This window comes from Lepisma saccharinum, chromosome 2 (genome assembly GCF_977018435.1).
Source record: "Lepisma saccharinum chromosome 2, izLepSacc3.1, whole genome shotgun sequence".
In the NCBI taxonomy this organism is placed as follows: Eukaryota; Metazoa; Arthropoda; class Insecta; order Zygentoma; family Lepismatidae; genus Lepisma; species Lepisma saccharinum.
The window spans coordinates 49976267-50003886 of record NC_139230.1 but is presented as its reverse complement, the minus strand read 5'-3'; the positions used below and the strand labels follow the sequence as shown (position 1 = coordinate 50003886).

General features: G+C 37.8%; 1 protein-coding gene across 3 annotated transcripts in view; it reads left to right on the top strand.

Moving 5' to 3' along the window:
- The window catches only part of LOC145984028 (cytosolic carboxypeptidase 6), a 1364216-nt gene extending 1341647 nt beyond the window's left edge, over positions 1-22569 (top strand). For all 3 annotated transcript variants that reach the window (XM_083117345.1, XM_083117347.1, XM_083117346.1), the window contains one exon: positions 20617-22569. In XM_083117345.1, coding sequence (XP_082973471.1) covers positions 20617-21443 — 827 coding nt within the window. In that variant the 3' untranslated portion in view covers positions 21444-22569. The remainder of the gene's footprint in view (positions 1-20616) is intronic.
- Positions 22570-27620: the final 5051 nt, after the last annotated feature.

Sequence of the window (27620 nt, the reverse complement as noted above, 5' to 3'; positions counted from 1 at the left end):
GAAGACATTGCAAAATAATCTTCTGTCAAAAAGTCAAAATTAAAATTATGTTGGACGCTTATTAGATCCATGACAACACATGCTTGCGAAACCTGGGTCCTGGAAGATAATCTTGTACAAAAGCATTTAATATTTGAATACTAAGAAACGTATTTGGACCCACTAAAATGTGTCATTTTCTTTGAAGAATGAAAACAAAATTGAGCAAGAAGGCCAACAGGCAGACCAAAATCTAGATGGGAAGATAATGTTAGAGGTGATATTAAAATGAAGAATATTTTAAACTGAACAAGCTAGCACAGTATATAAATAAGTGGAAGTCGGTTGTTGAGCAGGCCAAAAGAATCTAGAAAGTTGTAGAGCCTACAAAGAAGAATTAGATAGTGCATAAGGACATCAGAACATTTAGATATCTCGCTCGTTTTAAAACTTACAACCCTACAGAAAATGCCTTTTGTATCTTGTAAGTATGCAACCAAGTAACGAAGGGATTATAACTACAGTTTGGACTAAAAATATCACGACCAACTGTTCCAGATTTGAATCTTAACGTATGTTAGCGGATGTTTCCTTGTGAAGGTTATTTCGTGAATTCCGTCCAATCACCATTCATCCTCATATTAGCGATTAGTCTAAAGTGGTAGAAAGCGACGTCAAATAAGTAAATAACAAAAACACCAAATAACTGAAGCCCTAGGGTGCACTGCCAGGAAGAGACTGACTCTTTGTAAAGTCTTCCAAAAGAACTCACCCTGCAAACCAACCCCCTGGACGCACAGAGGTTATTTCAATTAGTTTCTGTAAACGCAAATCCAACTTGCATTTTTTCCCTTTGAAGTCCCGGCGTGTGTCGAAGACTGAGCTTGCGGGAAGATAGCTGTTGAAACTAGGAGCAACATCATCCCAGCTGTTATTACAGGCTAGCCATGCTTGTTAAGACGTGACAAGATATATATTAAAAGGTCAGAACGCAAGGCGATGAGGCGAGGAGATGATTTCCTACGGGAGAAAATTTCTTCGCGCTGGTTTATTATTTCTATCCGTCTCCTTTAACCAAGTCAATAACTCTAAATTAATAATTTGACCCAGTCTCCTAACGTTCACCAGGCAGTCCCGGTGTCCAGCGGTATAAAAATATTGGACATGGATGTACCAAAAATTAAATTCATTCTCCCTCTTTGCTTCACATGAAATTATTTCTCCAAAAAGTAACGAATATACGTTAAATCCAATGGTCATTATGTACTCACGATGAATACATTACATTTCTTGAACACGTTTCTGATGGCAAAAATAAATTATAGCCAAAAATTGATTGATTGATTGGCTTTATTTTACTTTGCTTTTTGTGCCACTTTTTGGCAAATTTGCGAAGATGGGGATGAGCGATGATATGGTGAAATTGATGAATGAACACTCACAAACATTCAAGCCCAGCCCGGGATTCGAACCCGGGACCCCTGGCGTCGCAGCGCGATGCGCTAACCACTTTTTTTTATTGTCTCATTCTGATATACAAGTTATGGAATTACATTGTTTTTGACATAAGTGTATTGCTGCTATTACAATTTGTATTTCTATCTGGTTAACCTTTACATTTTTGTTTGACCTAAATTAAGTATAAAGCACTAATAAGAAATTTGCATACCATTTCTTCCTTGCTTGGAGAGGAATTTTTTCGTATTGTTCTTGCAAGAAGATACTGAATTGTTTCGGAAAACTGCTCTCGTCATTGCGAAATTTATATAATAAGTATTCAGTTATCAACCATTGTACTGCTCGTTGTTTTGTTGGAAAAAATTTGAAATCAGGAAAAACTATATCTGTATCCGTAAACTTTGTTAATGAGGTGCGGCATATACGACTGAGCATTGTTCGCAATTTGTTCCATGCCGTGGAGGAGTTTCGACACTTCGTTATCATGTGGGCTAAAGAGTCTGGCACGTTGCATGATATACAGTTAGGAGAGTCACTGATTCCATATTGGTATGTCCTATCTCTTGTCACTATAACACGATGAACCACTTTGTACCATATTGATTGGGCAGCTTTTGAAAGGTGTTTGGCGGAGACATTTTCCCATATTTGTGGGCAATTATGTGTATTGTAATCCCTGACTATTCGTGGTACTGTGTGCTTTGAACTATTGATTTCACTATATAACTTTTTAACAGTTGGTGTAATTGTCTCATGTCGTAATAACTGGTAGCATACCTGTAAAGCGATGTCCTTATAAAACAAAAACCTTTTGGGGATACTTTGGATATCGATGGGAGCTTCTAATTGAATGTTCCGTATTAGCGTCTGTATACATGCTTGGGTCGTTGACTCGTGCAGTGAGAAAGCTGTTTGAAGGCCAGTCTGTACAAACAATGCTCTTGCCTGTGTGTTCACGTGTATTAGTGCCAACCCACCTGTCTTCTCTGATAACGTGACCTCATTTATTGCCACCCGGAAAATTGTATCGTGCCACATAAAGCAGCCAACAGCTTTGTTGACCTTGGCTAAGTGCTGTGTTTTGAAGGGCAGGATATTTGCTACATACCAAAGTTTAGAGAGAGCAAAAACGTTGATAAATCTTACTCGTGCTTTTAAATTCAGAGAGCGCATCTTGTTCACTCTGAGGACGTATATAGCCCTCTCGCACGTGAGTTTACTATTGGCTTCGATCGTTTCATCGATATTTGCATAAAAGTTTATACCTAAAACTTTTATTTTCTTGTCTACAGGGATCTCCGTATTGTTTGTGAAAGGATTCTCCTTGCCAAGGGGCATCAGGAATGACTTTTGATTGTTTAGTTTTGCTCCTGATGTGAGCTCAAAAGTATGTATTTGGCTTTTAACACTGTACAGATCCCTTTCATCCTTGAGAAAAATCGTGACGTCGTCCATGAAGCTGCCAACTTGTATTGTGGTGGAAGCCATAGAAATGCCCTGTAAATGATGCTGGATACTAAACAAAAAGGGGGCTATTGTGAGGACGTACAATGTGCTACTCAAGGGACTACCTTGTAGTATACCTCGTCGCATTTTAAAACTTGTTGTCGAGAAACCATTTATTTTGAGTTTTAGCAGGATATGATTATATAATGTTTTGATCCAATTAATAAAAGTGTCTCCGAAGCCATATGCTTCTAAGACTTTGTACAGATATTCGTGGCTCACTCTGTCATATGCTTGGGAAAAGTCTAAAGATAGAATTGCCTCTGATGCATTCTTATTTTTGGTAATAATTACGTCTCTTATCGTTTGCAGCAAGTGATGTATACTTTGAGACGTATTACAAGCGAACTGTAAATTGCCAATAAGTTTAACCATATATTTTTTTAAACGCTGATTTATGCACCTACTTATAAGTTTGATGTCACTACTCAATATTGAAATTGGCCTAAAATCTGTGACGAACTTTGGATTTGCCTTTTTGGGAACTAACGCTATAACTCCCGTGCTACTGGTCTTCCCTATTGTCCCTGTTGTCAACACTTCGTTGACCTATTTCGTTAATTCGTCTCCTATTAGATCCCAGAAACATTGATAGAATTCTGATGGTAATCCATCTTCGGCTGTAGTTTTATTCCTCGGAGCTTTGAATACTGCATCATGAACCTCCTTTTTACTAAACGGTTGTGTGAGCTCAGTTCGTTTATTTTCCGTCAGTGATGCAGGGAGGTAGTTCAAAAAATTACATTGCGTTTCTGTTGGTTTAAAGGCTTGACCAAGAAGATTTTTATAGTATTGCAAAAACCTGTCGTGTATACTATGAGGGCTGGTGACAACTTCACCGGAATCTAAAGTTAATTTATGAATGACGTGACTCCTGGCGTTTTTATGTTCTTGAAGAATGTGACTTAGTGTGGCTTGCTCGTCAGGGTCTATAGGAAGAATCTTGCTCTTTATTATTGCTGCAGATTTTCGTTTCCTGTGTATAGAAAGTAATTGCGCTTTTATTTCATTTGCATAGGGACGATCGAAATTACCTTGCAGTGCTAAACGATGGAGATCATTCAAGACTCCATACAAAAAATTATATTTGTTTCTTTGATCTCTGCTAACCTCTGCACTGAAGAATTTACTAACCTGACGAAATTTAGGTTTAACTCGAGTTTCCCACCACTCGATTAGGGTCTTTTGCACTGGCCGAGAGGCCTTGAGTTCGTTCCACGTTTCCCTTATTAGCTGGACATAACTACCACTGTGTAATACGTAATGTGCTATCTAAAAGTCAGTATCCGCTACCTTGTCGGGGTTTGATCGAATCTAAATTTATTTTGAGAATTGGAACACTATGGTCACTAAAGCATACTGGAAAATTTTGAACACTAATTATATATTCCTGAAATCTTGATGCGACATAAAACCTATCGATCCTTGACGCACTATTGGAGGTGATATGTGTGTAACCTGGACTTTCGCCGTTGGTGTGTATCCAAGCGTCACGCAGTTGTAACCCCTGCGTTAATTCATAGAGTGCACGTGAGAAGTTGTATCCTGGATTTTGATCTTGTGAACGAATTACGCAGTTAAGATCTCCCACTAGTATAGTGTCTAGTGTGTGGGATGTCAACTCGGGCCCTACAACTGTTGAAAAAAAATCTTCTCTTTCCCGTCTGTTTTGGCTTCCTGACGGAGCATACACATTACAGAGAAACACTGAGCCTAATTTGGTACTTATTTGTGTGCCCGTGGGATGGGGCACTACATTACGTAAATCCAAGTGTCGCCTACATGCTATGGCAGTCCCTTGTGCAAAGGGAGTAAAATTGTTGTATACTTTAAACATGCTCAGTACGGAAAAATCGTCTATGGCGACCTCTTGTAAGAGGGCCACATGAATAGACGATTTAATGAGAAAGTCATTGAGAGCAATTATTTTGGTCTTACTTACGTAGTATCATTTTGATCAAGACACGTCCAGTTCGAGTAGGGTACATGTGATCTGCAGAGTATGTATCGTCTTCGATTTTCAACACTTCCCCATAAGACCTCATGACACGACTTATCACTTCTGCACTTAATTCAATTGGGACTACATGGATTCTGACAATTACATGTCGCTGGTGGGCTCATTCTACTTCAACTTTATGATCACCATTTACGTCACTATAGATTACCTCAGCACCAAAATCATTTAGTAACCGTTCTCCTACCACTTTTGTCGCAAATTTCACGTACAAACACTTACGAAAGTAATCTATTTCAAAACTAAGCACTTGGTTCGTAGGCAGTTGGTAGACATCATGAAACCATCGATGAAAATCTAATGACGTAGGTCGCGTTTTGACATCAATGAAAATAAATTTCAAGGTGTTTTCTCTTTGTGTATTCATCGTGAACTATTTCATCGTATCTTCACTGGCTCACGGTAATTGTAGTCAAAACCTCGCTTGCACTCCAAAGGAAAAAAGAACTAATACAACACTATACGTATACGGCCCTAGCTAACTGGACAGTTCGATCACTAAGGCTTCTCACGCGAAGAGCGGAGCTCGCTACGAACTGATTCCTGCACGAGTTGCACGCAGACTATCACTCCGCCACGGGGGCCGGTCTTATAGCCAAAAATGTACATTTCCCCAGACGTTAAATAATACTGGGGTTGATTTAACATGGATAATGGGGACATTACTCACACCAGGAATTAAATGTGAATTCTTAATGATTTCACATCACAAACTTAAAACGATTGGTGTTGATTCCTCATTTTTCAACAGAGAGTTAAATATGTTATCGTCGCGATTAAACTATAGAAGTAGAAAGGCGAAGAAAAATAATAAAGATACAAAGAAAAGGATCACTATTCAAGTTATTATAAGTATTTTCAACTGGAATTTTCAACTTGCTCTGACTCAGTCACTGCCTATACTATATACACGCAATTCCATGCTGCTTACGATATCAGTTATATATTTGCACTGACTGAAAGAAACAATCGTGATGTTTTACATAGTTGAAGTCTGTCTGCTTAGGACAGAATATAGCAGATACGAGAAACATAGAAATGAAGTACGGAAAGGCGATTCTTAGATGCGATATTTTATCTTAGTATCCTAGGGAAAGAAGCACACTTGACTAAGACTGAAAACATTTTCTCCGGCACACCATATCATTAGTATAATCATTGAGGAACCTTCTTTATTCCCACCTTATCATACATTTTCAGCTGTTTTGTCTTGATTTTTACTACATCTTTACGATACCAAGGTACTTTATTATACAAGGTATGTTATTCCTTCTTAAAGTTTTTTTCTGCCTACCTCCATCAATCGTTAATTGATAATGAAAAATATTACTCCTGGCTTTCTAACAAATTACACAGGTATATAACGGAAGACATCGATAGAAAATTAAATATAAATTTTTGTTTCACAAGTGCATAAGAAATAATCAAAATTATAATTATAATCAAATCAAAATTAAGAAATATTTTTTTGGAGTCAACTTACCAGTACAGGAAAATGAAATGAAACCTTTCGTGTAAACTCGTAGGACCAACAACACCCACTGACTTTTCTGTAATTTGAGTATTTTTGATGTATGTTTGTTTATGTTTTACGTGTATTTTTTTTTTACTTTTCTTACTGTGTATGTGTATTTTCTGTATTTTTCTTTTCTTTGGTATTCTAAGGTTTTTAGTTTTTAATATTTCGCAGTTACAATCAATTTTTCTATAATGTAAAGTAGAGATGGTTAAGTGGGAAAAAAGGCTTGGACCTCAAGTTCGCCATCCAAAACAATAAATAAATAAGTGTGTCAAGAATTTGTCAAATTTTGTGTTAAGTCCATTTATTGCTCAGATAGGCTACGGGGGACTGAACATAAAGTTTAAAGTAGATCAGAACCGCTGTGCAGCATGCTTTCACGGTGATCGAGCCCAGGGCCCGGTTACAAGGCGACTTCGTTACCACTACGGTATCACGGTGGCCCGGTGTCAATCTACCAAATTTTATATCATTTGCTATTTTGTACGTGCTTGTAAGGCCATCTGACATTGATTACTAATTCTCACGGCTTGAAAATACATTACGTGCAACACGACAGTACTCAGTAGATGGCGGCTGACGATATTATAAAGTTTACATTACATGTTATGAAGACATAACATATGCATGTACTTTTGATGGTTCATATAACTTCAAGTGTCGTCAAATTTGAAAATAGACGGACAATAAAAACGAGAACGTAACTAATGCTATTCAATGAAACAATGAGAAGAAATTGACAATTTTAGATAATAATATTATTATACTAAATTAATTTATATCACTTTCCCCCGAGCTGAGCCCAGTTCGTGTTGCGCATCTCGTGATAAGAGGCCAAAAGCAACATTACAAATAACGTAATATTTTGAAGCCAAAGAGTGGTAGCAACATATTTGTGCGACCGACGCATGTCAACATTATACACTGTGTGCGTTGCATGATTGAGTGATTCTTGTTAGATTTATGACAGAAGACAAAGAGACCATTTGTTTAAATATCGAACTTGGCCTGACAAATGTGGCATTGTAATGCTCTCTGTAATGCGCCAGCGACAATATTTCTCTGCCTCTGGAAACTAGTAAAAGGGTTATTAATTTTGGTTTTCCGCTCCGGCAGTGTTCGGTCACAAACTTCGTAAAATTTATAGATTTTGTTATTGTTCATTTGTGGTAACGTCAAAAGATTTTTTGTGAAATTTCTGCAGAGAAAGAAAGTAGTTCTAAATCGTATAGTTTTAACATTTTGACAATGGAAACTTTTGTTTCAACACTGTGTAAACTGGCTCTTTTGTCATATTTAGCATCAGCAGTTTATTGGAGGAGAAAAGGGCCTTTTGAATATATTCCTTTTAAATTTCCGGTGTTCACTCAATGCTATCTTAAGTATTTTGTGGGTCTCCCCGACGGCGCAGTGGTAGTGTCGTTGCCTTGTAATCAAGGGGTCCCTGATTCGATACCCGGTGGAGGCACATAGTGGTTCGGATTCCACTTTATGTCCAGTCCTGATTAGCCTTACTGTGCATAAAGTGGACTTAAAACACCAAATCAATCAATCAATTAAGTATTTTGTAAGAATCCTCTCAGCTTTGCTTTGGCCTCCCCATAAACATAAAATTGGTCATATTGATAGCGTAGTGGTTAACACTTTCTCCTTGTTCGGGCCCAGGGTTCAATTACTTATGGGGGTATATTACACAGTTGTTCGGACCCATCTTTAAACTGCGGATTCAATCGTGATAATCCGAGGATTTAACGGAAAAAACAAAAACAGAACGAAACCCTTGTGAGAATAAATATGGCAGTGGTAAAATACAGAAAGAACCGTGCAACCTTCATTTTAAGTATTACGTTTTGAAAGTGATGATGACTGTGTGTGATATAGTAGGAGATCACAAGCATGAACGGGAATTGGAGTTAAAAATTTTACTTTATTTACTTTTATTTATTTCTTGGTTAGAGTTCGAATCTGGTGATTTCCTCGAGCAGTATTTGTCCACAACATATACTTGAATATTTCATTGGTCAGATTTACCACTCAAGTAATATAATTTTCCTTGAGATCCATATTTTTCCTGGAGGAAAATATATATCAGAAATGAAAAATACACAAGAATGGAGTCATATATGCTCACGCAAGGATACAGGTTAGTGGGCGTTAAGAAACACATCACACTTTTTTAAGATAAATGCATGATCATTTGATCTTTAAAAACACTTCAAAAACTCTCGAAGTTCTTAATTATAGATAAACTCTCATCTAAACGTAAATGTGTGTACTAATAGTGAGGACCTATTTGAAGATTTTACGTCTATTAGTCTATTCAACACCAATGTATTTGCTGATTTTTTCCAGACGTAGTCGGAATGTTTATTCAGACGAAAACATGATAAGATCGCCTAACATTTGCATTAACAAAGTATAAAAGAGCGAAATGGAAAATGGAATTCTATAGTGTACCGTGCTTGTATGTTTATTATAACAAGAAATTTCAAATCATACGTTATGAAAAATGAGGTGAAATTTGCATTAAATGTAAATATTATCACACAGTAAGTATTATCAGCATAATATGATGTTGCAGTAACTATATATCTGTATTAACCTGGATACAATTTGCTTGAGTTACATGCTTGAATGTAAGCATGAGTGTCAAAAATAAATACACATTACTCTTCAGTAATTCTAAATCGAACAGTTGGAACAGCTGGTAGCTTTGTGTTTGTTATTTCGCGTCGATTTTATGCTACATTCGGCTAATCGCGATGCCGAGTTGATTAGATGAAATTGATGAAAGAACACTCACAAAGAACATCCAAACCATGCCTAGGCCGGGATTCGAAGCCGAACACTTCGGTAGCGAGATCAAAAGTCGACCACTTAACGCGTTCGGCCGTCAAGCCACCTTAGAACAGTTTAAAACACACAGAAACTAGAAGAAGGGTAGCAGGTCTCTGTATCTGAGTGATCAGCTTAATGTTAAGTCAAGGACACTTCTGGGTTGAAACAACACCATTGGCTTTCAATGCAATTATTACGACGCAGAAATGTCCGTGACTGTACGACAAAGCCGCCAGTGTGTGTAACTCTGGATGAGGAAAATGTTTGTGACATTATGCATTTTACCAGTTCGTCATTCATCCTCATCGTCGCGATTAACCAAATATGACGTAAAATAACCCAAATATTCGTAATAAGAATGATAGACACATTGGAGATGAAGACCGTGGGGAATGACATTAAATCCCGCTATAGCTCTTGTCCAGTCTTACGGCGGGCGCCCTACAAGATGCTTATTGCAGTAGTTTGAATCCCATTTTAAACCGTAGGACTGGAGCACAAAGTGGATATAAAATAAACTTCGACTTTTGCTTCATAATTCAGGGGTGTTGTGATTAAAATATCACATATATAATTCGCGCAAACAACAATATATATTGATCTTGCAACTTTTTTCCGATTATTGTTTGCTGTATATAAAGTTGCATCCTTCGATAGCTGTACCACATATTACATGTGTATAAAATAGCACATATTTAACCACATTTTTGTATATTTTGTCTCTGTTGTAGCTCCACTCTCATATAAGTCTTATTATCGGATAAGTTTTTACTGGAGCTTACTCACTGGAGCAAAAAATCTGATTTTTAGCAGTTTGACCGTTACAGACATGGTAAACAACGAGAAAGTGTGAAGATTGACGGATTTAAAAATACATTTGGTCCTGTATTACTATTAATGGATGAAAAGTTCGAGTTTTAAGAATTAATCCCTTTCTTTGATAAGGATGCTCAGAAAAGTACTTATATTTTTAACAAAAAATTACGCAGATTTTTAGACAAAATAATGTCATTTAAGGAAGAGATTTACAGAAATTATTATAATAGCAAGAATTGTGTTTCAAAATGATTAGAATGTTTCAGGTGTCTATACTTTACCGTTTCAGAGATACTGATCGCTGCGTAAAGGCTGCAAATGCAAAATGCACTACGCGTTATAATGGAAATATGGGTGCCATTTTTAAACCAGACGTGATAAAAATTGCATGATATTAGTTGTGATACACACTTCGTACACGAATCTTTTCATTTTTCTTTTCTAAAATAGTCGAGTGGCCAATGCTGAGCCACTTGATATGGATAGATCCACTCATTCTTTATTGATCATGCAAATTTATCTATATCACTCACCATATGAAAATTATGTAAAGAAAAATAATATAAAATTGCATATAGAAATATAGTTTTATGTCATCTATTATAGTCGAGTTAATATATCTTAGCAAAAGTCTATGTACGAGTAAAAAGTACTATAATTTTTGTTAAGTATGGATACGAAAAACATCATGATACTCTTCATCGAAGTGTTTTTAATAGTTAAAGGGTTCGCCGAATATATTATAGCAATCTATCACGCATGTTGTGATGGTGACACAGAACGCAATCTCTATCACAGATTTTTTCCTGCTCAGCATCCTGTATTTTACCATGCGTATCGGTGCATATCCCGGTGATTTTGAGCCGAGAGTTGATTTTGGGCGACAGAGGGGTTGTATGTCGGAGCACTGGGTGTGACGAACGGGAACCCTGATGTTGCGTACTCCCTTCGTGCCCAGCAAGGCGTCCCGGGCCACGAGTTCGGATAATTAGAGTTCCGCTAGATGAGTAGCACCGCAAAATTCAGTAATGTTAGAATAGGTTTCTCTAATAACACGTTTGTTACTCTTCTATGTTGGTTTGCTTGATTGAGTCGTCTAGTTCAGATGCATGTAACACGTGTGTACAGTCATCAGCAATAAAATGAGACTTGTAGTTCCTGAAATGCTCACCTCCCTGCATGGCTTCATGTGTGTTGCCTACGGCGAAGGCTGAAGCTCACTCATCGCCGTAGAGGTAGGCAAGACACATAACGTCATAGATGTGAGTATTTCAGGAACTAAGAGTTACTTATATTGAGTATGGCTGTACTTACAGGTACGACAAAATTACGTGAACTTTATCATTGGTTTTTCCATTTTCACCTTTCAATGATGCAATTGGGCAAAAAAAAAATTGTTTTTAGTTTTGGCTGCATAAATTTGCTAATGGAAGAATATTGTACAGAATGGGCACTAAATCTAGTCCCCTCTGCGTATACTAGTTCCAGTCCCCTCTGCATGTGCATAATTTATTGAGTGTTATAAATTGTAGAAAGTCAGGAACAGGACAATGTAAGACATATGTACTTACGTCAAACACAATAGAATTGTAACCTAGATTTGCACCGGAACAGAAACTACTTTCTTCCATGCTACACCAACATTGCCAGCATTTCCCCATTTAAAAAGAAAGAGTGCATAATGATCCATTCAACGCAGTTTACATCGTTGCAACAGTGTCACATATGAATCTTGTCTGATATAAACGAAATATTGTGGTTCATGGATACCATAATTTGCAGATTGATACTGTAAAGAAAATTACGAATTGTAACGATGGGGCTCCGGTTTCATTTCAAGTGATTTTGTACCGTACTTAAGCAATAGATCCAGCCCCATTTATAAAGCGTACATTATATCAAACAAGTTTGTAAAACTTGATATAAGAATCAAGCAATGGAAATATTTAGAGGAAATGAAAAATGAAAAGGAGACAAGTAGCGAATAGGCTTAATGTTTTCGAAATTAAGAACTTTTTTTACCCTTTTAGTCTGTATCATAGAAAACTTGATAAATCGACGGTTTTTTAAAGAACAACAACGAAAAGTAAACTAAAACCTAATGAAGAATTACTAGGTTTTACGAAGTTCATGTTTACGTACTCTTAACCTCCTTATTACAAGTAATTAACATCAACATACGCTTCAAGACTGAAACAATATTATGAAATTAGCAATAAACTAATATCGTCTGGAGCACGTGAGCTCCAACATGAAACAGTATGATAATGACAATAAGCATGGGTATCGTTTGAATTTACCTCATATGTCTTAGTTCAGTTGATTATAGTTTTCTGTATTTTTTAAAATTTGCCCTAGAAGAAGTTACCAGTAATACGAGCATTGTGTGTGCGGTACAGTCATATACAGAAGAAACCCTGTTTTAAAGAACTGTCGTGTAGAGAAACTTTAAAGGGAAACTTTACACCAAAGCGACAAGTGATATATGTCACTTGGGAACGAACTAACGTTTCATACCGTAGTGACATGAAAAGCCTGCATTCGATTGCTGAAATTCTCAAGATGCTCACGAAACGTGCCTCTTCCAAATGGAATATCCATAGGAAAACTGAGAAAATCATATCCCTCCTAAAAACAATTAGGTTCATATTGGACTGTTTCTAAATTATTTTCATATTTCTTTAAAATTACTCACCACCACTTTCTATTGTAAATGTTAAATCAAGAGCAGAAAGTTGAAATAATGATAATCGAATAGAAGCTCTACCTCCCACTCCAATACTTAGGACACGTAACCACAACATGCAATTTGATCATTTTCTGCTGGCGAATCAAAAAATCACGGAATATGTTTTGGATCAAAGGAGAAGAATTATATGAATCATTTTCTTGAGAAATATTGCGCCCCCTACTTGTAAACGAATACACAGTGATTTCAAAACAACGCACGACATGTTATGTATGAATACATTTATGCATATCAGGTTACAACTCTTCATACATTTACACACAATTCGAGATTTTTATCGCCTACTGTTACCTCGTATATAACAACGCTTCAAATTGATACCATTAATGTTCACCATTTCTACAAGAGTAAATTGTAAGAAACTTTATTTGTCAATTTGCTTACACTGTAAAGAACTCTGCCAGGAAAATGTTTGAAGTGTAAAAGAGCCGAATGGCCTTTAGAAAGCTGCAAGCGGATACGGATTCGATACCGGCGGAAACCACAAAACATCTCTGTGTTTATCCTGCATAGTCAGAATCATTGGAGAGCTATTTGGAGAAACATAGGAGCGAACCCCGAACTAAAAAGTTAGGTAACAATGACAATAGATTTGGATGAGCTGACTTCCTGTGAAACTGAGATGATTGTACAGAAGCCACTAACACCACTTAGAAAAAAGTATTGGCGGTGTTCCCTACAGGTCGTTTAAAGTTCCAGGTAGCAACGTTCAAGAAATCACAGTAGACTTCTTGTAAGTGTTTGCGTGTATTCAGTTCTAAAAAAATACAGTACTGTTTCTTTCCTAACAATTGAAATTTGACCACACAAACTTTCCATCACCACCACTTGGTAATGCCTTCTAGTACGAAAGTGCTACAATAGACATCAAATACAATATTCTATCTTGATTATCTTTTAATCTTCAAACATTTGTGAAAAAAGGAAGCAAATAAATCGTGCAATTAATTCTTTACTCTATAATTATCCCAAAATGATTGTTCGGCAATACTATATTTGAGAATGACTTAAGAAGTATACACAATCTCAACCTTCCTACCTCATGTGCAAGACCTCAATTTTTAACAAAACATTCCTTGTTACTGAAAAAAGAATGTGGATTGCAGTTAACTTCCACCTACTTCGACTAACATTACTTGCCCATATACGTAGATATATGAAAAATTTTAAGAATTTAGTGATGTGCTATCAAGCATATTTTTTAATAATTAATTTAACCATGTGAGAATTACTGTGTTACATTACTCATAAGTAGGGTTTTAACTGCTGAAAATAATTTTGAATTGAATTTTGAAGAGGAAATGGAGCAAATTAATTACATCACTATTTTTACATGTGAGGTCTACAGGGTGTTTCCGTGACCATGTTACAAACTTTCAGGGATGATCGAAGGAGACAAAAGCGTCAATATGAGATAGGAGACCCTTGTCCAGAAACGCCTCATTCAGAAGTTACAAGGGTTCCAAAACCATTCTGACATGAAAGGAAAGAGAATGTGACATTGAGAAACTAGCAGATAGGTTGTTTGTTTATGGACATAAGAGATCTCAATCCGAAAATGTCCTAGTCAAGAGTTATAAATCAAAACCTTGTTGGAAGGTAGAAGGTTCTATGCAGTCCCTTTTTCCAGGATGTGAAACTACCACAGTGGCTCTAGTCCCACTTTACCTGTAGGTCCAGGTCCCATCTGAGCATAAAATAGTCTCAACGAAACCAAAGTTTAACCAAAATTTGGGATGGTTATAGAAAAGAAATAGATCTTTCTTTGCAGCTTTAATAAGTAAAATACTATCTCCTACCATTACTACATCATACATAACTAGCCAAGATTAATGCATTTATAGCAGTTGTTCAAATTTGCATCCTCCAGCATCGATGCAGGCATGACAGCATCCCAAGAAGCTTTGTCGCATACGCTCTAACATCCCTGGAGTCGTTCCGGCGATGTCACTGGCAGCAAGGATTCTTTCCAGAAGTTCTTCTTCATTACCCACAGGCGTCTCGTACACAACACCTTTTACGTGACCCCACGAAATAAATCAAATGGGAGCAGATCAGGTGAACCTGTTGGCATACCCTTCTCGTCACTATGGTTTTGGCTTGTAACTTCTGAACAAGGCTTTTCCGGACAGAGATTGATTATCTCATATTGATGCTTTGTCTCCTTCCATCATCCCTGAAAGTTTGTAACATGGTCACGGAAACACCCTGTATGTAAGAGTTATAACACCCTCGCCATAATCCCGCCTTTAATGTGCCCCTGAAACCATTGCAACCATATTTTTCTATAAATTACTGATGAGGCTACATTAATTTGTGTATTTATAGCATACTGTTAGTCTTATGTATTTCTCTCTTATTTCCTCTCTTAATGTGGCTGTAAATTTTCTTTTAGTTTTGCTTGTGATAACAGCAGCACATGAGATCGCAACACACCTGCACAAATAAAACCTGCCTATGTTATCATACAATCCCAAGTTACGATATCCAGTTCTTGTCTGCTTATTATGAGTCAATATTTTTTCTCGTTAAGGGGGTACTAAGCAATACTAGCGTAGAGGCTCGAACTCCCTAACACAATATACACTCTGAAAAGAATATTTTTTTAGCTGTGAAGGTTTGTCATATTGAACACAGTTCAATAATACGTATTAAATTAAATATATTTGAGTAAATAAGAACAATAAAACGTGTCCGGCAAATTCGAACTGCTGCATTGAGATGGTGTTGAAGTGTGGTTTTCGTTAAGGCGGAGCATGTTTTTGCTTATTTATTTGCTAAGTATGATATGTTTTGACAAAACGTAGTCGAAATACTACCCCAAATATGTGAAATACTATGTGGGAAGATAAACACAATGTGCCTGTCCAGAAACGAGTACATAAATTAGTAATTTGTGAAGTGGCGTGTTGTCGCAACGTGCCTTTCTTCAAACACTGTTTCTGCTTTTTTTCTAACGATCTTATCAAGGAGTTACTACTACTTCGAAGATATGCTATTTAATCCAAGTTACCAAAGAACAAGGAATCCAGTATATATATTACGAGAGAACAAAAAAACAAAACTTTTACTGATAATTTACTAAAACAATTAACAAGCTAAAAGTCATTTAATCGTTTGTTGTTTGGTATTATCTATCAAAAGAAAATATTTACAAATATGCGAACTTATCTCGAATCGCTGATCTTTTACGTTTAAAGCCATGATTCTTATCTGGGGTTTGTTTTGTTAAGAATGTTTGATAATATTTTTATGATGTTGAAATTCCACAACAGTTATTACAATTTGTTTTATGGCCTTTACAAAAAACGCAGCAATAGTAAATTCTTTCCAGGGTTGAGAAAATTCCTCTTTATTCTATATTAGATAAAATTAATGTGTAAATTTGTAAGTAATAATAGTAATCCTATAGCGCTACAGCCAAATATTGGGCCCTGGCTTACCTACCGACTGCTGGCCTCCCTCCCAGGCGGGCCACCAGGGAGGCGTGGAGATCTGCAGCCAGATTAGGGGGACGGGTGGTCGGCCCGACCAACCCCCAGCCGTTGTAGGACGTCGCGATCGGATTACGCTCTCACTCGGAGCTCCCCAATTTCCTCACGATGGTGGGTTGCCACCGGCCCTATTCCCGGAGACTGAACCCGGGATCGAACCCATGCCGTCCCGCAGCCGCCGTCCAAAGCAAGGTGCCTTAGACCGGAGGAGGACGTGTAAATTTGAGATATCAATAATTTTCACCGTATTTAATTAATTCAGCTGATATTAATAAATACCATGTGCCTTATTATACTTTAACTTCTTAATAACATCTTCAACTTCAGAAATGCTAGGCTCTGGGATTAAAGGTTCCACTTCATGAATGTAATTTATTTCCGATTTGTCTCCTGCATGTACAGTCACCGGCAATAATAATAAGACACCCAGATCCTAAAATACTCGCTACTCTGTAAGGCGTTATGTGTTGCCTAACTCTGTGGCAAGTTCTGCCACCGCCGTAGAGCTAGGCAACACACATAACGCCTTGCAGGGAAGCGAGTATTTCAGGATCTGGGTGTCCCATTTTTATTGCCGGTGACTGTACATTTAGCAATTTATTAAAGTGATAATCTCCATCTATTTAAAATAATGCCTGGATTGTCCATAATTTCGCCGTTATGTTTATTTTATTGGTTTCTGTCCTTTTCTAAACTACATTTATACGATTCCAAACAGGCAAAACAGCGGAAGCGAAAAATCATGCTCAGTTATGTCGACCTCCGTGGCGGAGTGGCTAGCACAGCGCGCTACGAAGCTAGGGGTCCAGGGTTCGAATCCCGGCTAGGACTTGGATGTTTGTGTTTGTCCGAAATGAGTAAAAACGAGAATACAGTAAAACTTGACATGTGTGAAAGTTTGAGAAATGTGTGAATGAGGGAAGATACTGCCGAATAGGGGTATTCCTTTGAAAAAAAGTGGTAGAGCAATGGCACGGAATGCCAGAGATCCGGGTTCGAGTCCTGTTCAAACCTGCATTTTTCTCTTAAGGTTCTACGTAGTACATCTTCTGTGTGCCTAATTTAATGAGGATTTACAATTTTGTATAAAATTTTGATATTTTAATTTTTGCTCTTGGATTCAATTTCATTACGTTTTTTTTTTAAGTTATTTCTTTCCTTGTGTGCTTCTGAAAGAGTGCTTTATTCTAATACAAAGCGATAAAAGTTATGAGTAGAACTGTTCCGAAAAATAAATATCGTTAAAGCTTGTTTCAATCGTGGTTCGGCTTTCACCAGCAAGGTAGACGTTGCGAACTGTTTGAACACGTGTGACCTGTATATATATATTCAGGAGTCACATGTTGGCTGTCACTGTGTTTTCATGGCGGTTTTCAGTTTGATAATTATAATGAAGCCAAGAAACTGTGCTCTCATCCTTAAGTACCTCTCGCCAAAAATACTTCGAAGGTGTAATACTTCCTTGTATAGATTTCTAACATATTTGTAAAGCATGTTCATAATTGCCTTTTTGTCTGTTGGTGAGAACCATGACTATCAGAATTTCAACATTCAAAAATCATTTTTGGAATCTTCCCAGGTAAGTGTCAAAAATGTCTAGGCACTTTGGATCCAACAGGTTTTCGTAAATTGGCGACTTTTTTTAAACAAGATATCCTCTTCAACAATAAGTTTCCTTTTGCATTTCTGGTGCCTCTTAAGAATGACATTGTTGCCACACACTGTTCTCAGATTTTATACATGCATATAAGTTCACATTTTATGACAGAACTTGATATTTTTCTGTTGCTGGCTTTAAAATACAACATAGATGGAGTAAATGAGGAAGCAAAATAAATATACATTTTGTTCATTTTGTCCAATCATCACCATTCAGGATAAGTAGCATGTATAATAGAATTGTAAACAAAATTCATAAAGTTGATTTAAATCTAAATATTGCAGAATATAAAAAGGTAATAAAATCAGTACTTCCTCTCCTTCACAAATCATTATCTCAAATATGTATATACACTTATTCATAAATCCTTCTGTGTCATAGCCTGTATAATAATAGACGTGTATACATCATTATGTAAAATTCATATATATCGTATATTCTTCTTATACTATTGATAGTATTATATTATATATCATTTAATTATGATTTTGATTGTATTTAACTTAATTTCATGTAAATAATATAGTATCGTATGTAATAATAATAATTATAATAATAATAATGACGATAATGATAATGATACTATGTATATGTCAGTATAAAACCTAGAGAGTATTTAAGATGTTTTGTCGCAACGTATTTATATTTTACTTTCCATTTATTTTGTATCGCCACTGTAACTGAATATTTTTTCTGTTAATGGTATATAAAAAACAATATTACCAGGTATTAAGGATCATTTGTATGTATTTCCTGTACGTATTCTCAGGACTATAATTATTTTGGTGTAAAAACGTGAGGCTATCCCCTGTGCATTGCACTGTACCATGGAGGCACATAGGAGATGTGGAGGTAGGGAGGGCCCCACACATTCTTGATCTCTCCCAGACAGCCCGGCTGACTTTACTAACAGTTACGCATTGAGTCTGGGTGGGCCCGAGAGCTTCTTTACGCCGAGGCATTGCTGAGAAAATTCCTATGTGAGATTACTCACCCCAGAAATCGAATCAAGGTCTCCCGCGTGGCAATCAGACGCCCTACGAACTGGAGCACAACGGCTGACCGCGCTGTTAGTTTAACAAATTTTTCAACGACTTCAAAGTTTGGGCTAATAAAAGAAGTAGGTTACCAGAACTGAATCGATAGTTTCAAATGGAATCGAATCACTCACATTGGAGTCATTATAGTTAATAGAACCAGACATTTCTTGATTATAAGTGGACAAGACTCGGCTATTCTGCATGTCCATAACCTCATTCGAAATTCACAACTTAATTTGCCTACATCGCATTCACTAACTTTGCCCATGGCATAATTAACAGAAAAAATAGAACATACTTATGTTTACATCTCATCTGACTTGGTGAGTGGTCCACTTTCTATTTCGCCGTTGATGTTCCTGGGTTCGAATCTTAGCCTGGGCATTGTTGTTCTTTCTGACGGTCCTTTCAGGAATTTAATCTAATCATCACTCATCCTCATCGTCGCGATTAGGTAAAAGCAGTAGAAATGTGACGCAAAATTACAAAGATACAAGCAGTATTTACATATCTCTTCGCAAATTAGCCAAAAATGGCACAGAAAGTGAAGTAAAATAAAGCAAATCAATCAATCAAGTATTTACATGTCAAGACCCACATCCATGAGGCGTAACACTAAAATCATAAAAATAAAACTTTTTATTGCATTCAGTTTTTTGGTATTCTAATTTATTTTTTAATATTCAAACATTTAAACATTTGAAAAGTTATAATATTTCAAAACATACCACTCATTAATACCACAGTTACTTATACGCCTTCATGGCGTGGTGCTATGCACAGGGGAACACTTTACCTTTTACTTTTACTTTTTTCACTTTATCGTCGTTGCTATGCATGTACACACACTCATACTATATGACTTTATAATGTTATCACCTCTAATAACTAATCTGCACCAACTTCAATACAGCTGGAAAATCATTGTTTGATATGTCGTCCGTTTACAGTAAGATCCAAGGTTGCCCAATTTCAAAATTTAACCACATTTTTAATACAATCTATTTGAGTGCATATGTATGAATGCTTATGAATAAATCAACTTTGGGTTGTAGAATGTATTAACTTTTGTTTCTTTTTTAAAAATTTAAACTGGTGCGCGTTGAAAATATACCAAATTACTAAAAAATACTACTTTTGGCATCTGCTATGCTTCAATAAATAAATTATATTAAATAAATATATTACCTTGTTACAATGACAAAATACATGCAGTAAACATACTACATAGTAAAGTTTATCTGTTTGTGGTATATCTTCTTTAATTTTTCAATGATGTTATTAATGCAGATACTAATATGTTCCTGCATCTTTTAAGTTAATTTAGATTTTCATATAACATGGTGTGGCTGGTAATGAGTATTGTACAGTCGACGTCAGTAGTATTTAGTTGACATTTTAAGTATGCCAGTTTGCATACCCTGTAAGGATGAAAATTCCGAACCAGTGTTGCGGAATGTAAATATTTTTTTTGTTGCGGGACAAGTTTCATGTAGGTTGAACTACTTGCAGTGTGTTTTCCTTAATGTGTTTTCTTTAGATTTTCGAGTGGGGAGAAATGTTGCCAGAACCTTCCTTGACTACTACAGGGCAACTGGCGTGATTCCAGCAACGTTGCCGCTCAGCATGCCTCCGGGCAGCGAAGTGACCCGGTCCCGACGGTCCCGCTCGGGTCGAAGCACCGTCAGCCGAGGTCAGGCAGTGCTCCGCCTACACGGGCTGACCAATGACAGGCGCACCAGTTCGTCCAGTAGCGGCAGTGAAAGAAGTTCACCAAGAGATGTCAGCACCAGCCAGGAGGCCGGACCCCACGGGGATCGATCCGACGTCCTCCCGACCAGTATTATCCCGGGCCAGTGGACGTTCCAGTTCCAGGCTTCCGAGGGGGGCTCCAGGGGGCGCTCGGCCGTGGTTCCTTGCCGCCAATTTCCACCGCCGGAACCGGAGCAACGGGACGTCACCCGAGGGGTTGCCGGGCCTAAGTCGGTCTCTGGAAAGAAAGTCGGGGGCGGGGGTGTAATTTCTCGATCTCCCCACGGTTCGAGTGGTCCTTCTCGCCTCCCACCGCCCTCACCGGCCCCGCCCAGTCTTACTATCATTGACTTCAACAAGCTTACTCGAGGCGGGCTAGATTTGGCAACTGGGAGAGGCAGGCCTCGAAGGCGTGGCACCAGGAGGCGTGTTTCTCCGCGACGGGCTAAAAGCTCCTCCCCCAACCGCATTGCTGGGGGACGTAGGCGCGAAACGCCACCCTTCCCTCGCCCCCTCACACCTCCTACTATGACTTGCCGCTCCGGGTGTCCTGGATGCAGTACATGTGGACAAACTTGCTATCTGTGCGAGAGAACTTCAGCTAAGATGTTCTGACTAAACACCACTATACCGGGAGGAAGAAAAAGAACAGTCCCTATATTAAAAACAAAAAAGTTTTGAAATACGGTCACCTGAAGACACACAAAAAAGAATTTCACCAACAATGAGCAATGAATGCAACGCAGAGAAAAAGTTCCACGACATGTCTTAGTTTAATTTCTTCAAGTCAGTACAAGATGCCTGGAAGCGAGCGTTGAAGAAGGTGAAAGAGTGCGAAAACGAAAGAACAAAGTTTTTCCCCTGCAACATAAACTTTTACCTCCCTTTACTCCACGGAGGTTGAACACTCGTGACCTTAGCTTCCCCCTGACTACTGGGGTAATAAGCACCCCAAGAAAATCAATACTAACTGAGTCCTTGGAGAGGAGATGCTCTCCTCGTCTTTCCCTGGATGTTGCTATGAATTTTTCATCGCCTACAAAGAAATTTTGCTTAGACTAGATCTAGGTTGCGACTCATCCCTTCCCTGTTAGATCGGAATCTTCAATTCTCCCTCCTTTTCTCCCCCTTGCCCTCCTTCATCTTTTCTCCCCTCCCACCTCTCCCTCCTTGTTTCTAAGAAATTCCGTCTTTCTTGGCCTCCAACTTTCCAGCCTCCTGTATCTGCATCGAAATGACGCCTTGCCAATGTCGTAAATAACGCTACAGGTGCTCTGAATTGTGGGAAGTTTGTCTATTCCGGCCAAGACAAGCAAGCTTTCAAGTTTTGAACAAACTTTTTTCCCAGTGAAATGTTAAGAAGCAGGAGCCGAGTGGAATGAAGATCACAGGTAGTCTCGGGCATGTCTGGAACACATATCGTCCTCCAAAATTTGTACTACGTCATTTTCTTCCTTTCTTCCCCAAGCTTTCCCTATTGAAAACACAATATGTCGAACTTTCTGGTGCTCTTTCAAGTTTAGCAATCAGGAAAGATGAGAAAGGTTAAGAAAAAATGCTTGGAGACGGAAACCACACTGAAACATTCATAGGACGATAGTTTTAGCAAAAGAGTTTTTGTCAACTACTTGCATGCTCTGTCTAGTTTGTAATCACAGGTTACATATCAGCAAGAAATACACTTACAAAATAAAGAATCACTAGCACATGTATTTTTGGCTTTAGTTCATTCCAACAATTACCATCACAAACCTTATTTTGTTTGCTTGAATTGGCCAGTGGTGGTTACTTCGGTACAAATCCAAACCTGGATTCAATTATTACACGGTTAACAATATTAATCTTGCAATCGTTTTATGGGTGCGAATGAGATATCAACGAACCATGCACTAGATCTACTGGCTGCTAAGATTCAATAACTACTTGTACTCATACAGGATGCACACATACAGGCGCCTACAGTGTGGTGTATGTATAATATCATCTCTTTCTTATGAGAGGCAGAGAATATGTGGAACATTAAGAGTTTTCTCGTGCGAGTTTTCCTGGCAAGATATACCCTCAAGTTTACAGCAAACATTGTAAGTGAAAAAGAATAGGAGTTGATAAAGCTGCATGCGGTCACTCGGTGCATAATTCATGCAAAATGTGACTAGGAATACGTGCAAAGAACTAATTAAAAATACGAAGCGATCTTTTAATTTCAATACAAAATATAATATATGTATAATTAAGATGATTTGTCAGGATATTTCAACAGAATCGTCTGTAAAATCATTTCTACGAACTTTTCAGTCCGTTTGTGGTTAAGAGAATGACGGAAATTGAGTCTAATGTGACTGATGTGAACTTGTGTGACTTGAAGTGGTGTAAGTTTTTCTCGCCAGATTAGTGTCCATATAAACACATGCTTATTCCCACGGTACAAAACAATTAAATAAAGATATGTTTAGATATGTTGTTGAACTGTACTTTACGTCATTGGAATATTCTACAATGTTCATCTACTATTAAACATTGTAGCGGATCAAATTAACACCTTTGATACGATACTCTTTCAAGTAATATGTTTAGTGAAACGTTTTCTCATAATTCTACTGCTTTTTTTCCAGAAAATTTACAGAAATAATATCACGAAGTAACGAAGTGTACAGTCGAGAACAAAACCGCATGCCACACCCGAAATTCTGTTCTTTCTTGCTCATTACTGTACAGAGACATGGGAAAGAAATATCACGATTTTATTTATTCGTAGGTTTCATCTAGAATTTCCCTGGTGGGACTGAGGTATTTCACGCTGTGAGGGTGGGGTGGATGGAAGCTTGTGCTTTAAACAGAGATGTTCCAAATGCGAATCCGTGTTTCATATTTCCCTATCATTCTGCTTTTACGTGTGATGGTTATGTGTTTCAAAACGTCGCGTTTTAAAAAGCACTTCGTGGTTTACAATTCGAAATGCTTCCAGTGTCCAACCATTTCTTCAACAATTGATCTTTGGTAAACTGTGCTATTGATAGTGTTGAACTATGACACATACTTCTACACGCATGCTAGGAACTCTATAGGTACTTCACATACATGCATGCACAATACCGTGGAATACATTCACGAAATTCAAGAATTGGATGCATTTGGTGAAGTTCAAAAGAGGAAATTTGCCGCCTCGCCCGGAGAGAGAGAGAGATCCTAGTAAAGCTTCCTTGCTCGGGCGCAGGTAGACTCCAATCAGATTACGGCAAACTGGGCCCGGGGCTCGTGAGTTTATGCATCAGAAAAAATGCCGGACGATCTTGGCGCCGGAGACAGCATGGCGCCTCCCGCTTGCCGCATGGGAAGTCCCGGCAAGCTCCGTGCACCGGTGCAAGGTCGGACGCGATATCGACCATGCATCATCCCGACCCCCACGAAGCGTTGCACGAGAGCGGAATCCAGCGACCAGAAGGCGTGGAAATAAAGCTCGTTTTTCACGTGTGCCTAGCGCGTTATTTCCATCCAGCGATACTGGCTTGAAGAAGTATAAGACAGGGGTGGGGGGAGAAAGGGGGGGAAAGAGTAATAAAAAGGGGAGAAGTTGGCAGCACTTTGTTCAGAAGTGTATTTTTTTGTTTACCTCTGCGTAGGAAGTGATAAATAACGTTAGGTTTTAATTACGTAGCCTCGTTGTGTTAAAGCAGTTTTATCCAGATATTAGCTGCATAGTGCAACTGTATGGAAAGCAGTAACACGGAAATTACATACAGGTTGCTCTAGTTTTAGGGACCCGAAGGAGCTCTTGGAAGCAAAATACGATATCATCACTTGAAAACGTTAGAACCGTTACGGTGAACTCATTTGCTCCATTCTCCGCGTTGTTTTCGTGATCTATGGCAATTAGACACTGCCTTGTCCTAGAATCTCGCACCACGTTAAGAATAGTCGATTTTAAAACTAAAATCATTTAGCATGCTTAGAATAGTTCGTTAAATGAAGGTGACAAGTGAGGGCTGAGGCCAGAACATGATTCTAATGATTTATTTTTCCAGATATTCATTTCCAAGCGATACGCAAGCTCCTTGTACCGAATGTGTTTGAGGTGACGCGCTCGCATTCGGAACGTCACAGGTTCAAAATGCGTGAGTTTTACCCGGTATTGTATCTGAATAACTCCAGTCGAATGCTGATATTGCACCTTTAACAAGTCTTGTTATTTCCATTCATGTTCAGCCTGAGTGTGTACAAATAAACAGTATTAATTAAATCAATGCACCTACCTACTAGTTCATTTTATTAAAGGTTCAACTGTCGTAGGCGTTCTAAACACTGCAGTGTTTAGAACGTTCTAGGTGCGTTGAGGTTGAAAAACCAATGTAATGATAGTGGCTAAGTGTGTTTTACTATTTTTTCTTCAACTGCCTAGAACATCATCCGCTTATAAATGAATACTAGTGCCGGCCTCCGTGGCGGAGTGGTTAGCACATCGCGGTACAACGCCAGGGGTCCCGGGTTCAAGTCCTTGCCTGGGCATGGATGTTTATGAGTATCCATTCATCAATTTCATCATATCATCACCCATATCCATCTTCGCAAATTAGCCAAAGTGGCACAAAGGACGAAGAAAATAAAGCAAATCAAACAAACAAACGAATAACAGTGAATAAAACGGTATAAAACAAATATATAATAACATTGCAAGATGTTCGAAAAATCGTCGACATTAAAGGGACGGAAATATAAAACGGAGGAAATTTTCTACTTTCTGTGACATAGGTCATTGGATGAAGCCAAGAGAAGAAAAGGCAATGAAAGTTCATTCAATTCTACGAACTACGTTCATGGAACAAAGTCAAGAACATATGTACCAATGACTCTTTTGACCTACATGTAGTATGGTCGATACCCTCTTGGTAAACGCCATGGATTTCCTGTTGGTTCCATTCTATCTTAAACTTTGAAGTAAATGGTAATAAAAGCGTATTGTAGATCTACACATACCAATATTTTAACATATTTTTAATGTTAACAACAATAAAAACAATCTAGGAGATGCAATTGAACAGTATTCCTACAACCTACAGCCTAGGCAACCAACATGGCAGTAGTGTATATTTGGTTGCATACATATCAGGTGTTTTGATTAATTTCTTTCTTAACTGCTAGTTATTTGTGAAACGTGCGTATAGTTACGTCGGCAATACTGTGAAAACGTAGATACAGTATATCTTCGAATGTATACATACGTACCCTCTGTCCCAGGAATCTCTGGAGCAAGCGAACGAAAACAAGTCTCTGCGCAGATAGTGACTCGATAGAGCTCGATCAATGAACACTTAAGAGGCAACGGGATTGCGTGGAAGAGGGAAAGCGAGTGCAGTCATTTGCAGCAGCGTGTACTATATCGCTCGCTTTCTCCCCTTCTCTACCGTTATGCGTGGCCTCGCTCCAGAGATTCCCTGGATAGAGTATATCTTGTTAAATTTTCTTATAAATGATCACAACCTCTCAAACTCCACTGGCGCTTATATAAGCCAGAGAAAAAGAACTTTGTACAGAACTGTGTCTGAGTTAATGTAGTAACATTTTACAGTCTGCAGTTTACCTAAAGAAGGATTTCTATTCTGAAAAACCTTGGGGTTGTACTTACACGCATTTCACGTACTTATATATGGTATTTTTATATTTTTTTTACACACACATTGCATATAAGAAAGGATACTCATTTGGCTATTGGACGTCTGTGCTATTTCCATATATTATTTCCTTTCGTTATTTGCCTTACTTATCCAAGTTGCTCGATTTGTCATAAACGTGGTTCATAATTATAATTTTACTCAGATATTCCACCTCCATGGGTTCATCGTGACGATGAAAATTAATGGGGGATTGGAAAAATACATGGAGAAATGAACACAATGAAGTGATAGGATTCGAACATTACGATCCCTGACTCCGTAATCCGCTACGTTTACTTCGCTTTTCTGCCACTTCTGGGTAATCACAAGAGGTCACTCCTTACACCGCAGTTAACGTCCGAAAGAGAGAATATGAAATCTATTTTGAGTTTAAATTCTAAAGGTAGTTTGTTTCTGTATTTGCATACTTATAAGTGATTGTGTTTTACATTTATATTATTTGCAATAAGCAGAAATATAAAAACGACACACAATCTTGACCTAAGGGAATTGAAGAAATTATGTGCAAACGTTCGCCAAATTCTACTCAGGCTGAGTAAGAAAACAATGCAATGATGTATGATATCCAAGACGTATGATTCAGATTCTATCTTACTGAAATTGTCAATTGATATAAAAGCATTTTAACAGTAGGTGTGTGTGTGTGTGTGTGTGTGTGTGTGTGTGTGTGTGTGTGTGTGTGTGTGTGTGTGTGTGTGTGTGTGTGTGTGTGTGTGTGTGTGTGTGTGTGTGTGTGTAAGGTAACTAGGGGTAATAACTCCATGCTAAGCTTCTTCGATTTTTCCTGTCTTTATAAAAACATTTGGCAATGTAAAAACTGGATAATTCAATATAGAAATATTTTTGCTAGAAACGAAACAATTACCGTATCATTATTTCAAATAGTAAATCATGTGAGAGCTTTTTTGTAAGAAGGTCGTTTTTGGCGTTTTTACCTACATATCTGGGTAATAACGCCACATGTGTAGGGGTAATAACGCCATAATATAAAAGTTCCCAAATAAAATAAATAAATGGTATTACTGACTTTATACACACTTGAAGCACTATTCATTGTACTACTAGGTAGAAGAGGACATATCATGCAACGTAAAATATAATATAAATATAAAATAAATATAAA